This window comes from Melanerpes formicivorus, unplaced genomic scaffold (assembly GCF_026170545.1).
Source record: "Melanerpes formicivorus ecotype bairdi unplaced genomic scaffold, bMelFor1.0.p_v2 SCAF_28, whole genome shotgun sequence".
NCBI lineage: Eukaryota > Metazoa > Chordata > Aves > Piciformes > Picidae > Melanerpes > Melanerpes formicivorus.
The window spans coordinates 8,994,246-9,010,208 of record NW_027142380.1 but is presented as its reverse complement, the minus strand read 5'-3'; the positions used below and the strand labels follow the sequence as shown (position 1 = coordinate 9,010,208).

The 15,963-nt window shown below is 43.0% G+C and overlaps 1 protein-coding gene across 9 annotated transcripts in view; it reads right to left on the bottom strand.

The window, feature by feature from the left end:
* Window positions 1-7,801: 7,801 nt before the first annotated feature.
* CHL1 (cell adhesion molecule L1 like) overlaps window positions 7,802-15,963 on the bottom strand; it is a 177,899-nt gene continuing 169,737 nt past the window's right edge. For 7 of the 9 annotated variants that reach the window (XM_068154383.1, XM_068154388.1, XM_068154379.1 and 4 more), the window contains one exon: window positions 7,802-13,981. In XM_068154383.1, coding sequence (XP_068010484.1) covers window positions 13,765-13,981 — 217 coding nt within the window. In that variant the 3' untranslated portion in view covers window positions 7,802-13,764. Of the gene's footprint in view, window positions 14,001-15,963 lie in introns of all 9 variants that reach the window. The other 2 variants (XM_068154387.1, XM_068154386.1) reach the window with 2 other exon arrangements.

Here is a 15,963-nt window from a genome sequence, read left to right as displayed (position 1 = left end):
GCTCCTTTCAGACCCCACTGCAGAAATATGTCATTTTTGTGTCTAAATCAACCATGACTTTAGACCTGCAGAAGACTGAAGATCTTTGACTTTGGACATGACTTCAATTCCCAGCATTTAATTCTCCTTCATCCTTACCTGCTGGCTAGACCCAAATATATGGCTGTAACACACAAAGCCAGTTGAAGGAATATATATATATATATATATTTCTTATTTTTCTCTCCTTCTTTTAATCACCTTGAGCTCAGTGTAACTCTGTGCAGACCTGCACCCTGTTAGAGCAACCCTTGGGCTCTTCTCCCTGCTACCTGCTGTGGCTACCACAAAAGGACTGCAAAGGTAAAGCACTGCAGGGGTCCTGGCCACTTTTTCCTCATCAGGCAGTACCTGTTAGCAGGGAGGTCATAGAATCATACCATTGTTAGAGTTAGAAGGGGCCTCAAGGATCAGCCAGTTCCAACCCCCCTGCCATGGGCAGGGACACCTCACACTACAGCAGGTTGCCCAGAGCCACATCCAGCCTGGCTGCAAAAACCTCCAGGGATGAGGCTTCCACCACCTCCCTGGGCAACCTGTGCCAGTGTCCCACCATCCTCATGGGGAAGAAATTCTTCCTAACATCCAATCTGAATCTACCCAGTTCTAGGTTTTTTTCCCATTCCCCCCAGTCCTATCACTCCCTGACACCCCCAAAAGTCCCTCCCCAGCTTTCTTGTAGCCCCCTTCAGATACTGGAAGGCCAGAATTAGGTCTCCTTGAAGCCTTCTCCTCTCCAGACTGTATAGCCCCAACTCCCTCAGTCTGTCCTCATAGGAGAGGAGCTCTAGCCCTCTAATCATGGTCCAGATTCTAGAATAATTTTTGTTGGCTAAGACCTTTAAGATCAAGTCCAACCATCAAACCAAAACTGTCATGCCCACTACAAAATGTCCCAAAATTTATTGTCTTCAGGGTCCTCCATTAGCTGTGAAGATGCATTTTATATAGAGTTGGAGCTGAGCAGGCTGCTTATACCACTGTTGCTACATGTGTTCAGTCAGAAGCAGAGCTCAAAGCAGCCAAAAGGCAAATCTGGCCCAGTTTCTCCTCTTTCCCTCTGGGGAGAGTTCAATCAAGGATTGATTAATGCTTGAATTCTCATCAAGAATTAATAAGTTCCTGATGTGGTGAAAATGAATAGTCTCAGAGAAACAGCTAAGCTTGTTGTTTTGTACAGGGGGAAAAAATAAAAGTGAATAAAAATAATAACCCCACCACAATAATTTGGCAACTCTGATGCAATGGTTAAGATGGGGGGGGGGGGGGAATTCTGAATTCCCCAACTCTTCATGCACTTTTCATAATGTAATGAATGAGCTGACTGAAGGCCAGTTCTCAGAGAGAACCTGGAAGAGTAATCTTCCACCACTGTTTCTTCAAGCTTAGACACCAGACCTAGATTCCTTGCAAACAACATCAGGGAGGATCTAACTCATCCCTTCACAGCCTTGGTAGCAGCCACGTCCCAGCAAGCAGGGGACACTGAAGCTCAAGATGCCTTTCAAGCATCTTCAATTTTGTACCTTTCTGGAGCTTTTGCATTTTACTGCTGGGCAAGAGCAATAACTCCTGCTGAAAGAAGACTAAAGGATCTTTTATTGCTACAGGATGTATTGATTTAGTTATATCACCCCACCCTTGCTACTTACCTTCTTTGGCTGGAGAATGCATTTGGTAAGGGATCCTCCAGCCTCAGGTAGGTCAGGTCTTCATGTCACACCTCCTGTCACAGGGTCCTCTCCTGCAGGTTGCCTCACTGGAGGCCCAGTCACACCAGTACAGATATGCTAGAGGAGAATATAAACCAATATGCACCTGCCTCAGCATCCAGTTAGGTCTGATCTGCTCATACCTACAAGCTCTGCTGGAAATCCTTCTACAAGCTCATGCATGAGGTGCTTCAGTGTAGGGCTCCCCAATTCAAGAGTGTAGAGGAGGCTACAAAGATGCTGAGAGGACAGGAGAATATCTGTGAAGAGGAAAGGCTGAGAGACCTGGGGCTGTTTAGCCTGGAGAAGAGCAGACCCACAGGAGATCTAAAGGGCAGGGGGCAAGAGGATGGGGCCAGGCTCTTCTCAGCAGTACCCAGCACCAGGGCAAGATGTAATGGGCACAAACTGGAACCCAGGAGGTTCCACTTAAACAGGAGGAAAAAATTCTTTGGTGTGATGGTGGGGAGCCCTGGGGCAGGTGGCCCAGAGAGGTTGTGGAATATCCCTCTCTGGAGAGATTCCAAACTCACCTGGACCTTGTGATCCTGGACAAGCTGCTGCAGGTGCCCCTGCTTTAGCAGGGGGATTGGACTGCATGCTCCCCATAGGTCCCTTCCAACCCTCACCAAGTTAGGATTTTGTTATGAGTAAGATCTTTGGGGCACACAGAGCCAGGGAAGAAGCTGCTGGGGAGGTGGTAAAGTGAGTGTTAAAGTATAGCATTACCTACAGATCCACCAAGGCTGAGCAGTTGCAGGTTAGGCAGCAGCTGAGCACTGAACTCAGGTGCTTTAACTGTTCAAAGTTCTTAACTCCTCAAGCCACAAAAGTTCCCAGAATGAAAAATAAATGCTGAAATACAGTTAAAGCTCAAGAACTGGAGGCCAGAGCTAGTGCAGATATTATTGAGGTGTAGGTAAGGCTGTCATTCAGTCCAGGAGGGGAATGACATGGGGAATAATAATCTCAGGTGATTTCTGACAATCACTGTGTCCTCAAATCCTTCCAGAGGACACAGCCAAGGAGGTTATAAAAGTCATTATCTGAAGAGACACAGGAACAAGCAGCATCCCTGGCACAAGTGCTCCTTGTAATTATCTTGAGGCATTTCCTGGAAGAGCCATCATGCATGTTGCAGCATCTGCCCATTTCCCTGGTGTAACCACAGCGACACTCCGACTGGCAGAGAACAGAAGAGACTGAGGATAAAGCAGGGAGCAGAAACACCAGGTGAATACTGCAGAGTATGGAATTCCAGCTTGCACTGGCTTATATTTAGCAGTCATTTGCTCTCACGACAAGAAGTTATCAAACGGTGATCATCTGGAAGTAAAAAGCCAAGTGTGATTTTTGTCAGCAGTGCCAGCAGATGTTTTGTTCTGCAGAAGATGGTGGCTTGAAGGATAGCTGTGCTACACTGCTCTCATTACCAGCCTGGAGGGATGGGGAGTGCAAAGTGAAGCCTAGGGATGCCTCACAATGATGATTCAAATTAAGGTAGAACTGACTACAATATCAGTGCACAGAAATAACTGAACAGGCCAGATTGTGAATCTCTTACATAGAGGGAAAGGGGTTTTTTTTTAATGTTATTTTAGTTTACTCCTCATCTCTGGGTGGAATACAGACAGTAGGTTTCTATTTCATTCAGTTAATTTTCTTCCATTGCTGCAGAAAGATTCATTTGTATGTGCTGCAGCAGAAAAAGAGCTATTGCCCCCCCTCTGCCCCCCCAAATCCTATGGAATATGCTGCATTTCCATGAGGCAAATGTGCAAAAACAGCCCACCCTGTGCAAAAATGTGGAGAAGGAGCTTGGGGAAGGGAGGGATGTTAGGGCTTAGGGATAGAATGCCCTTAGGGTTAGGGTTTAGAACAAGGGCTATGGTTAGGGGTTAAGGCCTTAGGGTTAGGGAGTTCAGGTTAGGGACTTGTGGTTAGGAGTTAGAGTCTTCAGGTTAGGGCCTTAGGGTTAGGGACTTGTTAGGGTTAGGGCCTTCAGGTTATGGCATTAGTGTTAGGCTTAGTGCCTTAGGGTTAGGTGTTAGGGATTCTGGTTAGGACCTTAGGGTTAGGGTGATTAAGGTTAGGATGTTAAGGTTAGAGTTAGGGTTTAGGCTTAGAGTTACAGTGAAATTGGAGGGGGGTCTTGGCAGGAGTTGTTGGAGGGGCTTTAAAGCCTGAATAACATATCAAGAAATAACATATCAAGAAAAGTGAAACTCCTCAACCTGTGATGGTTGTGGAAAATTAAACCAAGCAAATAGTTTTCAAGAAATAACTTTCTTCCTAAAAAATGCGTAGTATCATAGTATCATAGTATCATTCAGGGTTGGAAGGGACCACAAGGATCATCTAGTTCCAACCCCCCTTGCCATGGGCAGGGACGCCCCACACTAGATCAGGCTGCCCAGAGCATGTGACCAAAATTGATTCTGTTACCCCTGATGAAGCCACAACAAACCCCATTGGGTTCATAGTGCTTTCCCCTGCCCTGTCTCGCAGTGATCCTCCAAACCTGTGCTCCAGAGCCATTCCCACTCTGTGCCATTGCCACTTTCACCTCCCTGTGCTGACACCACTCTTGTCAACAACTCTTTTTCCTCAGGAACTCTTTCTTCACAGGTTTTTTACATTACCTGAATTAGCATGTCAGATGATCTGATTTCACTGCACTTCATGCAAATTTTTTTCCTTAATGGTCTCTCAGTTCCATGCTGAGTCTGGAAAAATGTTCTTTTTTTTGTAAATGATAAATAATTAACTACAGCTCTGGAGCTCTACTGGAAGCTGTTACTCCACTGTCAGTCTAAATACCCCAGCAATTTTTCTTGTGTCTTTCATTCTTTCTTATAGATTTGCACTGAAAGAACAAATACTGAGAAAAATGCCTGCCTGAAATAATGGATAACATCCTTGGTATGTGTTTATTTTCCTTAGACATTGCATTTGTGCTTTTAGTTTTGGTTTAATAAATAATCACTAATAAAACTTGTTTAATCTCAGTTACCTTACCTTCAGCGGCGTGATGGACCTGCACAGGAGTGAGCAACTCCTCCCCTTGAATCCTGCACCAGGACTGGGCTCAGGAAGGTCTCCACAGCAGTAATATCACCACACTGGTGAGGACCTCAACACCTGCACAGATCCTCCTAACGTCACCCAAATGTATGGAGAAGGATCAAAAGGGAGCCACATTGGTAGTGATGGGTAAATGGTTGGACTTGATGATCTTCAGGGTCTCTTCCAACCCAAATGATTCTATGATTTCAGCCTTTAGCTAAATCCTCAGCACCAGCCCACTGCTTTCCAGCAAGAACCACAACCCCCCCAGGGTGTGCAACTAAGCAATCCCTGTGCTTGTACATGCTATGTGATGGAGCTGGGGGAAGTTATACAGGTTGTGCTGCACTTCAGGTCTCTCCTCTCCCAGAAATGAGCAGTCATTACATGAAGCCTTAAAATCTGCAGATCAGTCTCATACCTTCTGGGTCAGGTTGGTCAGGGCTCTCATCTAGTTGCAAATGTCGCTGCTGACTGCAGGGGATTGAATTAGACCTTTAAATGTCTGTTTCCATCCAAACCATTCCATAATTCTATTTTATTTGAATAAGCCCAGACAAAACATACTGCTCCATGTATTCTGCTTTGAAATGTTCCTGCTCTGATGTCACTGAAAAATTAGGCTGCAACCCCCCCAGGCTGGGCTGGACAGGCAGAGTAGGAGTTGGACTAGATGGCTTTTAGAGGTCCTTTCCAACCCAAACCAGCCAAGGCAGCCAGGCAGGAATGCATTCTGCACCTACAGAGATGCTCTGAAAAAGGAAGAAGCACAGGCAGCAATGGGGTGAAGCAGCTTTTCAGTGAAGGTTTAGCCACATCAAATAAGAATGGGGCCTCGGTGAGGCCACCAGAGCCTTGAACATGGCAAAACCAACATTCAAGTGTTGTTAAATAAGGCTTATAAATCTTCAGATCTTCCACAGTTCCAGTGAGTGAGACTGCTGGCATTTCCCACTGGGTGACTGACTGACTTCTCTGTGTTTCCAGCTTATTAACAGATGGTAAAAGTCTAAAAGTGATGACATTTCACTGTAATACTGAAGAACAGGATGAAATGTTTGAACATTAGAAGTAATGCTCTGCCCCCAAAATGATACCAGTAATGCCAAGTTGGTATTAAAACCAAAACTATCAAATAAAGGCATATGGAACTTACAGTTTCTCCTTAAACTTTTGCTGAGGGATTTGTCTGCTGGGTGTCAGCAGAGGCTGGGGGCTGCGGTGAGCTGGGACCTGCACCTGGTGGTGGCAGCAGCAGCTTTATTCTCACTCCAGTGAAGCACATGATTGTAAGACTTTTCCCTCTCCATTATCTTGTTGAGAAAAGTGTAAATCTCATTATCCCAGAATGTGAAGAGGAATAATAAAAAAAACCAAACCAAAACAACCACAAAAAACCCAAAGCACAAAAAGCAAAAAAATCCCTTGAGATGCCCTTGTTGCCGTCCTGGAAGGTGAACACTACTTAGCACAGTCCTGCTTGTTTCTGCAGTTGCACTCAATGTGCTTCTGCAGGTGAAGAATGTATTAAAAAAAAAGACCTGAAACCTTCCTGCTGAAGAGAAATAGCTAAAAACAGAAGGGGGGGAAATTTAAATGTTCAAGAGCATTTCTTTCACTCAGTTACTCCTGAATAACACAGAATCCATGCCAGAGTGGGAAGCCATGGATTATTCTCTGTGAGCAACCAGTTTCACACTTAAGCACTGCCTGCACTCTCCAAATTTCTGTTAAACAACCTTTTTCTTTTAAAAAAAAATGCAGAAATACTAGGTGCCATGGATTGATCTGCTGACTCTCATTCAGTCCTCAGTCCTGGCAGATTTGCTCTTTCAGTCATCTGATGGGTACATCACGCAGGTCCTGCCTGGTTAACCTCTCCCCATTGCTCCCTGGGATAGGACAAGGAGAAATGGATGTAAGCTGCAGCACAGGAGGTTCCACCTCAGCACAAGGAGGAACTTCTGTGAGGGTCTCAGGGCACTAAAACAGACTCTCCTCTGGAGAGTTTCAAGGCCTGTCTGTATGTGTTTCTGTGTGATGTGAGCTAGACTGTATGGTCCTGCTCTGGCAAGGGGGGTGGACTGGATGATCTCTTTGGGTCCCTTCCTGTGACATCCTGTGAGCCTGTGACAGGCTAAATAGGATTGAAGAAATAGGAATATTGTGGGGAGAAAGACAAGATGACCATTGTAACACTCAGTCTTTTCCTCTTTTCCTTGGAAAACAACACAAAGAACATCTGATATATTTGTATATAATAGTTCTATTCATACAGACTTCCAGTGTAAGTGGAGTTTTCCCTAACTTAAGGATAAGAAGGAAAGAATATTATTGGGTTTCAAGGTGCCTAGATATGTATAAAATCACCTTTATTCTGCTAATCTTTAATGAAGAGGTGCAGAAATTCCCCTTGTTAATCTTTACAGCTGGATTCTACCACCTATAACTGGATCAGCTCCTTTCACCTCTTCTCATACCTGGTAGGTTATCTCCCATTTCATGGCTAAGCACATTTTAGTACTGGATAATGTTATTTTTTGGTGGGTATTTCACGTGCCACTTAGCTTCAAGCTCTGTGTGCTTGGGAGGTGATGTGATGTTAAGTGACACGCAGTATATAAAGGATGTTATAGATGCTCACATTATAGAGGATGATAGTTTGAACCAGGAGATGATCATACCATGAAATAAATGAGGCATTTGAATTCAGGGTGTCTGCAGTTCAGGTTCATCCCTGCTTTAGTGGAGATCATTTTGAGCTGGTTTGTTGTCCATGGTGTCTGGTAGTCCCAGGAAAGCCAAGGGCAGCTTGACTTTGGTACGAAGCTAAGAAAACCCAGTACAGACCATAAGCTAGGGAGGACTATAAATGACAAAACAGATTCCCAGCAAAGAAATGGCATCAGGAAGGGAAAGGAAAAAAACCAAAACACAACACAACCCACAAAAGCACACAGCAAAATGAAAGAGAAACTTGCTGATTACAGCTAAGGCGTTTGGAGATTACATCAAGTCAAACTTTTATTAGCAAAGTCGTATTTCATGTAAAATGAAAATCTCTTTTAAAACCATACGTGCACATATGCATGATACAAACAGCAGCTACAGCACAACAACTTCCTCTACCCTGTAATCAATGCACACTAACATTTAGCTCGAAAAGGAACATTGGAACGGTGACACCACATTTGCTTTGATCTTTTCTCATGAAATTACAAAGTAGCTTGTTCAAAGTGATAACAACAACAACAATAATAATAAAAAAGGAAAAGAAAAAGACAAAGAAAAGAAACAGACAGTATGCTTTGGCTCAAACCCACCCATTGGTTCCTGCCTGAAAAGTCAACAGATCAGTGCAGATCGCTTGAGACGCTGACATGGAAGATACAGAGCTGCAATGTAAACATGTACTGGTACTCCCACAGCATCTAGATGCCTGATTCTGAGACACTAAGCACTAACAGAGAGGCAGCTGAGGGCTTGATCCACTGGCAAACAAAGGAAATCCTCTTGCCATGGAGCATTTCCTTTCTTTACATCTTCAGGTATGCAAAATAATCAAGATTTCCCACTCAAAAATCATGATGAATTTTCCCTCCAGAAGCACAGAAGGATCAGTGAACGTTATTCTAACTTGAGTTTACATAACTGCTATGGAATCACTGTTAAAAACCCCATCTATTTTCAGATGGAAAGATTGTGCTAGCATCTGTTTTCATCTCAAAGACAATATTGGCCTGAAAAACTTTTATTGGAACCTCTCATGCCTCGGATCTGACACATTCAGTCAATGGAAGTGGTTACCAGAAAAAGAGCTGCTCATGCTGCTTCAGCAATAAGAACACAACAGAACCAATATCATAAATCATTAAAGGAAATGCTAATCAGCTCCATTTAAAACTCGAGTTACAGAGAAGGCTTTTTAATTCATTATACATACACACACATATTTTGATCCAGAGGGGAAAGTCACTTTTTGGACTTGGATCCTAATTCTGCTCATCCTAAAGATCCAGCCTTAAAAGGGCTTTGATAGTCAGTCCTGGACTATTGTCCTTGCTGAAGAGCAGAGTCAAGCACAAGCAAGGATTTCTTGAGACTGGGTCACCAAATTTTGCCTGAGAATGATGCCAGGGCCGTTCTCACGAGCCCCTGATTGGTCAGTTACATTATGTATTATTTTTTCTTTAAATACAAACTTAGGTCTGAGAGTACAACCCATACCAAAGCTGCTCTGTGAACACAAACAGCTCACTTGCATGGGAGCTGGAATGCAGTATTTGTTCCCAACAGTTAGGAAAAGCTGATTTAATGTGCTTATCTTCTACACAGTCCTGCAAAACTTTCTGAGGAGCACCCACACCTCTCTGGAACAAGAGGAGGCTTAAATCTGCAAGTCTTGGGCTTGGAAAATGCCTTTTTCCTTGCTGGATGAAACTGCATCCCAGCTTGACTGAGATATCAAATCTGAAAGTGTAATTTCCCCTCTCACAGTTGTACTGCCAGCAAAATCCAATGCTTATCATAACCACCTTGTAACCAAATAAAGAGCCATGCCACTGGGTTGTCCATAACCCCCTATCCATTTGGTATGTCCTTATCCCATCTATCCATCTGCATGCTTACACAACTGGCCAGCCCTGACTCTCTCCTCCTCCCAGCAGACAGATTGGAATTCCCTGCCAGCTATTAATGAATGAAATCACCACAGATTTCCATCAACTGATTTTAATAAACACTTCTGGGCAGAGAAAAAAGAGGAAAAAAAAACAACACAATAAACAAACCACCAAAACCAACAACCATAATTACTGGATTTAATGTACTTTTTATTGGGTCTAAAGTACTAATTGTTGGATTTAAGGTACTATTTATTGGATTTAAAGTATTAATTATTGGATTTAAAGTATTAATTATTGGATTTAAGGTACTATTTATTGGATATAAAGCACTATTTATTGGATTTGAAGTACTGTTTATTGGATTTAAGGTACTACTTATTGGATTTAAAGTGCTATGTATTGGATTTAATGTGCTATTTATTGGATTTAATGTATTATTTCAGAACTGCAGTACAGCTGGGGAGAGTTTTTACCCAGCCTGTGTGGTCACAAATCCTCTCAACCCCCAACAAAAAGTAGTAAAAAATAGTAGCCTATCTCCTGACAATGACAAAATAACTGCTCAGGAACAATCTAAGCTGGCTCTGTTTGCTTGCTTCTTAATTTTGATGGCTGGACTCGATCTTAGAGCTCTTTTCCAACCCAAATGATTCTGTGGTTCTACTTTTGAAAGCCAATCTCTGAGGTATAAAAGAAAGAATCATTAGTGTCCTGCACTTCCAGAGGTACACTGTATGAGTGGTAGCCTAACAATAGAAAATAAAACCCCAGTGGGGAAAAAGAGAAAGAAAAAAAAAGGATTGGGAAAAGATAAAAAAAGCTCAAGTGAGTGATTCCCCAGGAGTTTTTAGCCCTTTGTTTCATATTCACTGGGCACCTCCCTCAAAAGTCTGCGCTGGCTGCACAGATTCCACCGCACATCTTCTTTGTCGCTGGATGGTTTTTTTAGACCCTGAGGCACCACAGAACACCAACATTAAGATTTAAGGGTCTGAATTAAAATTTTAATAGAAGAAGCACTCACACCGGGGCACAGATGAGTAGCACATCACAGGGCTGTCACAAACATCTCTTAGCAGGCACTGAGCGAGCGGCAGCGCAGGGGATTTCTATTCATTACTCGATAATTGGACACTTGCTAATATGGTCTGAAATTTGTGTCTGCTAAGCAGAGGCATTTGCTGGGACAAGGAGGTTTGTTGATCTGAAGTGACCCAAAGCACTGGACAATGGGTGGCTGGGAACGTGGATGGGTGACATCCAGACTCGCCCATGTCTCTCTGTGGTAGTTTAGGCTGGGGGCCTCCTGCTACTGCTACATCAGTTACACCCCCGGTGTCCAGAGTGCCCAACCCAGTAAGGTGGACACAGGGAACAGCCTATTTCTACCCATAAATCCTGCACGCTATAAATCCATCTGCAAAGTCATTCTCTTCCTCTTTCTTCCCTCTCTGCTCCTATGGGAGATGCTCCCTATTGGGTAACAGTGGGGGAGTATCTCAAGGTCTCTTAGGCCTGATGCCAGGAGAAGAAGAGGGCAGCCAGTCTCAGACCTGGCTAGCCTGGGACTAGCCTAGGCAGGGAGGTGGGGAAGAAAGAGTCCTGGGGGGTTTGGGTATACCCTCAGGTAGGGAGAAGGGAAATGTTGGGCACCTTTGGGTGTGCTATAGGGGACTCTACACTTTGGGCTATCTTTGTCACTGTGCTTCTAGTTTCTGTAAAACACTAAAAGCTTTTCCATTTAAACTTTCCATCACTTCTGCAATCCATTTGTATGAGTGTCATTCTTTCGCCCCTGTCAGGGGCAAGAGAAGATCTGTCTGGCCTCAAACCAGGATACTGTCTGTCCCAATCTCTGCCCTGGTCAGTGAGCCATGGCTGGAAGAGCTCTGCCAGGCTCTGGTCCAGCCTATACCAGCTCTCAGCATGGAGAGTCTTTAGGGTAGTCCATCTCAATTTTGTTCCTATTTCAAAAAGCCTTAATCTTGTGCTAGTGTGGATCATTCCTAAAGGAAATTCACTAAAAACAGCCTGAAGCTGGCAACAAAAATTGTCACTAGCTTCATAATTTGTGAGACTTGATCTAGTTTGGGCTGCAGCAGACAAGAGTCAGCAGATAGAGATCCTGCTGGGAAATGTCTCTGTTAATGAGATGCCAATTTTCTCATTTGTTTAATTATTCACTCTCATCTTTTTTAAATGCAGATTTTTTAATATTTTTTTGCCCCAAAGTGGGAATGACTTTGGAAATTTTTTTTTCAGCATTTGAACTGAGTGAAATACAGAAAATAAAACTTTATAAATAATAAAAAGTGAACAACTCGGGTCACTGACATACAGGGGGCTGACTTTTGACTCAGGGCAGGTTGCTCCTCATCTTTTAATATGCATTTCATCACTAGGGGGTTTGGGCTGGGGGTCTGGGGGCTTGTTTTTTTTCCAAATAGAGGCTAGGCAAAGGTTAAAGAGCAAAAAAGAGGAACAGATACACAGAAGCATCAAAGGCCACTTACTGCTTCCAGGATTGGATGGGCACTGGGGAGCAGCCCAAGTTAAGGGATGCTGTTTGTGAACTGTGGCCTCCCTACAGGCAACAAACTTCATTCTTGTGGGCAACTAATTAGTCTTAACAGGGGTCATTACTGGAAACTCATAACCATGGGAGTAATTCTTGCTTCCTCTCTTCTGTTTTTTTTTTCCACTGAAGTAATGGAGATCATGAAGGAGCCATTGGGGATATTTGCCTCATTACTATCACGATGCAAAAATGGCTTTGAGGATCTATTCCTCCTATTAAAACATTAGGATTGAAGCGACAGCCATTGTGCAAGAAGAAATGAAGCCACACTGATATCCTACTCACAGAAGCACATTAAGAAGAAGAAGAAGAAGAAAAAAAAAGAAATAAAAATGCTTTTAAAAGACATTCAGAAGATTCCAGTACAAAAAGACCAAAAAAATGTGCTGTACAGCTTTGCTGAGTTAGTGGTGGAGAGGCAAAGAAAAGACCCAAATTTAAACCAGCGCTCGGTAAACAAAATAGAAAAGAAACTACACCATAATATTTTCTCTTTGCTTTTGCTTTTTGCTTCTTTAACAATGAACAGCTTGAAGATAAACCATCTCTCCTAAGTCAGGTAGGTCTGTTTTATGTGGGGATTTGAATGATAGTGAGGTTTCTGTGACTGGTGTACACATAACTCCCTCTGTAAAACTAACTTTGCTGGTCCAAACTGATACTGAGAAGCGACTCTACCCATTCCTACACAGCTAAACAGACTCATGCTAGCCACAGGCCTCCTTTCAAAAGAAAACTAGGCTGATTGTTTTGTTTTTTAAACTTGTGTCAATATTAATAACCATATGTACAACGTCTCCATGATAATGGATGCTAGCACACAAATATACAGATATGAGACAGACAACAAGCAGTTTGCTTTTCCGCTTAGAAACGCAGCTTGGAGAGGCCGGGGAAAAGAAATTCGAATGCTTTCCAGTGATGGTGGGATGGGAACCCTGTTTTGCCTTGCCACAGAAAAGATACTGCAGCTTAACATATGTAAGGAAATAGTGCCAGCTACTGGACAGAAGATCCAGGCACAAGGCTGGAGCTTTGTCTTTTGAGCGCAATTTTTCTCCGGTGGATTAAGTTCCATCTCTAACTGTTGGTCATTGCAGTCAGCTCTAACCACTAAAATTGTTTTAGGGGATCATAAGTGAAGGACTTTCTTTATGAAAACAAAATAATATACAATATATAGAATATATTTCTCCAATATTATTAATTATCCTTGTTTTTTTTCCTCAGTAGAATGCTTGGTGTCACTTTGCAGAATAACCTCTTCTTTTTGTTTGCTTTTTTCCTTTTCCTGGTGTTGTTCTTTTACGACCTCTACAAAGCTGAGGCCACAGTACATGAGGGAATAGGACGTATAAATGCATGTACAGAGTGACAGCAGCCATATAGGGGGTAAAAAAAACCCCAAACCACTCCACAGAGAAACATATTCCAAAGCTCAGAAACACACAGAGTAGCAGGTAAATACATGGATGGAACACTGAGAAATTCTGGTTTGGTAAGAATTGAGTAAGACATTTTGTATAGCAAAGAATCAATTGGTTTCCAGGAGAAGAAAACAGCAAGAAATTAGGATGGAAAAAATCATCTTTTAGTGGCAGTGACTTGGGTTTGTATTACCTGGACATCAGGCTCCTGACTGGCTCAACTGGCAACCTGCTTCCAATCACATGTGGTAACCATGGAGGACTAATCAAGATAAATATCACAATTAAACACAAATTGAACCATTCTTGCTCAGATTTTAGGCGTGGAGAGGAAAAGTTGCCGTAGAACTCCCAGTGCTTTCCACTGATCCTTTTTCCTTAGATCCAGAATAAGCTCCAATAAATGAACCATCTTCATTGAACATCCCATGCTCCCCTTCTCCATAATCTACCAGACTATCAGCACTTTCAGTGGCTTTAATGTCCCCGTTAATGGACCGGAGGCTGCCTTTCAGCGGCTTTTCATCGCTGTCACTACAAAACAAAGAAAAGCCTTTCCAAAAATCTAGCTTTTAACTGCAAGGAGGGAAACTGCTCTGTTAGTGGGAAGGAAAAGCAGCAGGAAGGAAAACATTTCTGTGTGGGTTATATACATTGAAAGCATTCCAACCCTATGAGACCTTCTTGGTCTGGTGCACCTCAAGCAGGTCACACACACTGACCTGAATTCCCCATGGACAGGGTTTGGTGGTTATTACAGCAAAGGGATGGGTTGAAATGGGAAATATCAATTAAAATTGCATGTGTTTGGGTCTTTCCCAAGACAACAAGGGCTAGAAAGCGAAGGGGAAAGAACAGGAAGTGCTGGAAAGGACTTGAGGGATCCATTCCAGCAATCAGTCAACTTTTCAGTTCTTTACAGAAAGAACCGTTTTCATTTTACAAAACAGTGGCTGATATTCAGGGCCTCTTTCCTTTCATGTTTCTTTTGAGGAGGGTGGGTGAATTAATGAAATTGTGGGATGAGGCATCAGCTGTGGTGTGCATCTCACTGCTCTGTGAGCATCTGTTTGAGTTTAGATGACTGACAAAGGGGCTTTTCTTCCCTTTTTTCACTTGTTCTGTTATCTTATTGTAACTGGTGGAGTTCCTCTCTGCTGAAGGGGATGAGAAACAAAAGCAGCATCAGAGTGTCTGTCTCTGATTATATGCAATATAGTGGCAATTTCTTGAAAAAAGACACAAAAACATGGGGGAAATAAAAGGAAATTCCATTGACCATTCTTCATAGAATCATAGAATTGTTAGGGCTGGAAGGACCTCAAGGATCAGCCAGTTCCAACCCCCCTGCCATGGGCAGGGACACCTCACACTACAGCAGGTTGCTCAGAGTCACATCCAGCCTGGCCTTAAAAATCTCCAAGGATGAGACTTCCACCACCTCCCTGGGCAACCTGTGCCAGTGTCTCACCACCCTCATGGGGAAGAACTTCTTCCTAACATCCAATCTGAATCTACCCAGTTCTAGGTTTTTTCCATTCCCCCTAGTCTTATCACTCCCTGACACCCTCAAAAGTCCCTCCCCCACTTTCTTGTAGCCCCCTTCAGATACTGGAAGTTCACAATTAGGTCTCCTCAGAGCCTTCTCCTCTCCAGACTGTACAGCCCCAACTCCCTCAATCTGTCTTCATAGGAGAGGTGCTCCAGCCCTCTCCTACAGTTCCATTCTTCCAAACGGAACTGTAGGAGAAGAACCAAGGCAGCCTAACTTTTGATTGACCATAACATTTGGGAGGATTAAATATTTGGGAGGGTTATTTGGGATAGATTAAAAGATTACTCCCAAAGAAATTAATAGGCCTCTGAACCAGGGACATAATTACTCATTTGGGGCCCTTGCTGATGCCAATTCAGTGTCAAAGTGCTTTGGCAACGCTACCTAAGGAAGCACAAAGAGATGCACCCAAATTTCACCTCTCCAACACACAATTAATGATATGCACAATCAAGACAACAAAAATATTTGCTGCTTTCCTACACAAGGCGTGTCTGTTTATAAAAAATAGCAAGTTTGGAGTTTGAAGGTGGGGGAAGGAGGGGGTCAAAGTTATTAACCTCAGGACTTTCTTACCTTTCTAAATATTTGTCCCGTTAGAAAGCATTAAGAATTAAATAAAGATGAAATTATGCAGAAAAAAAAAAAATCATAGTACAAATAATGTAATGATTGGGATTGTAACAGAACTTTTATGCCCTTAGGGCCAAATACAATACTTCTCTCCAGCATGGTTCTTATAAAGATGCATTTTCTTCATACCGCAATTAGGTAACATCACCAGTTTTATTTCTTTTAAAAACAGCCAAAGTGATTATTTCAGTTCTCCCCCAGAAAATTCTGGAAGGAGGCTAGTTTGAGGGGCTTTTTGCCATCTCTTTACTGTATTTCAACCTTTTTGTTTTCTTTCACAGAGTGAACATTCCCCATATGACACAGTTTGGGCCTGACTGGGTTTCAG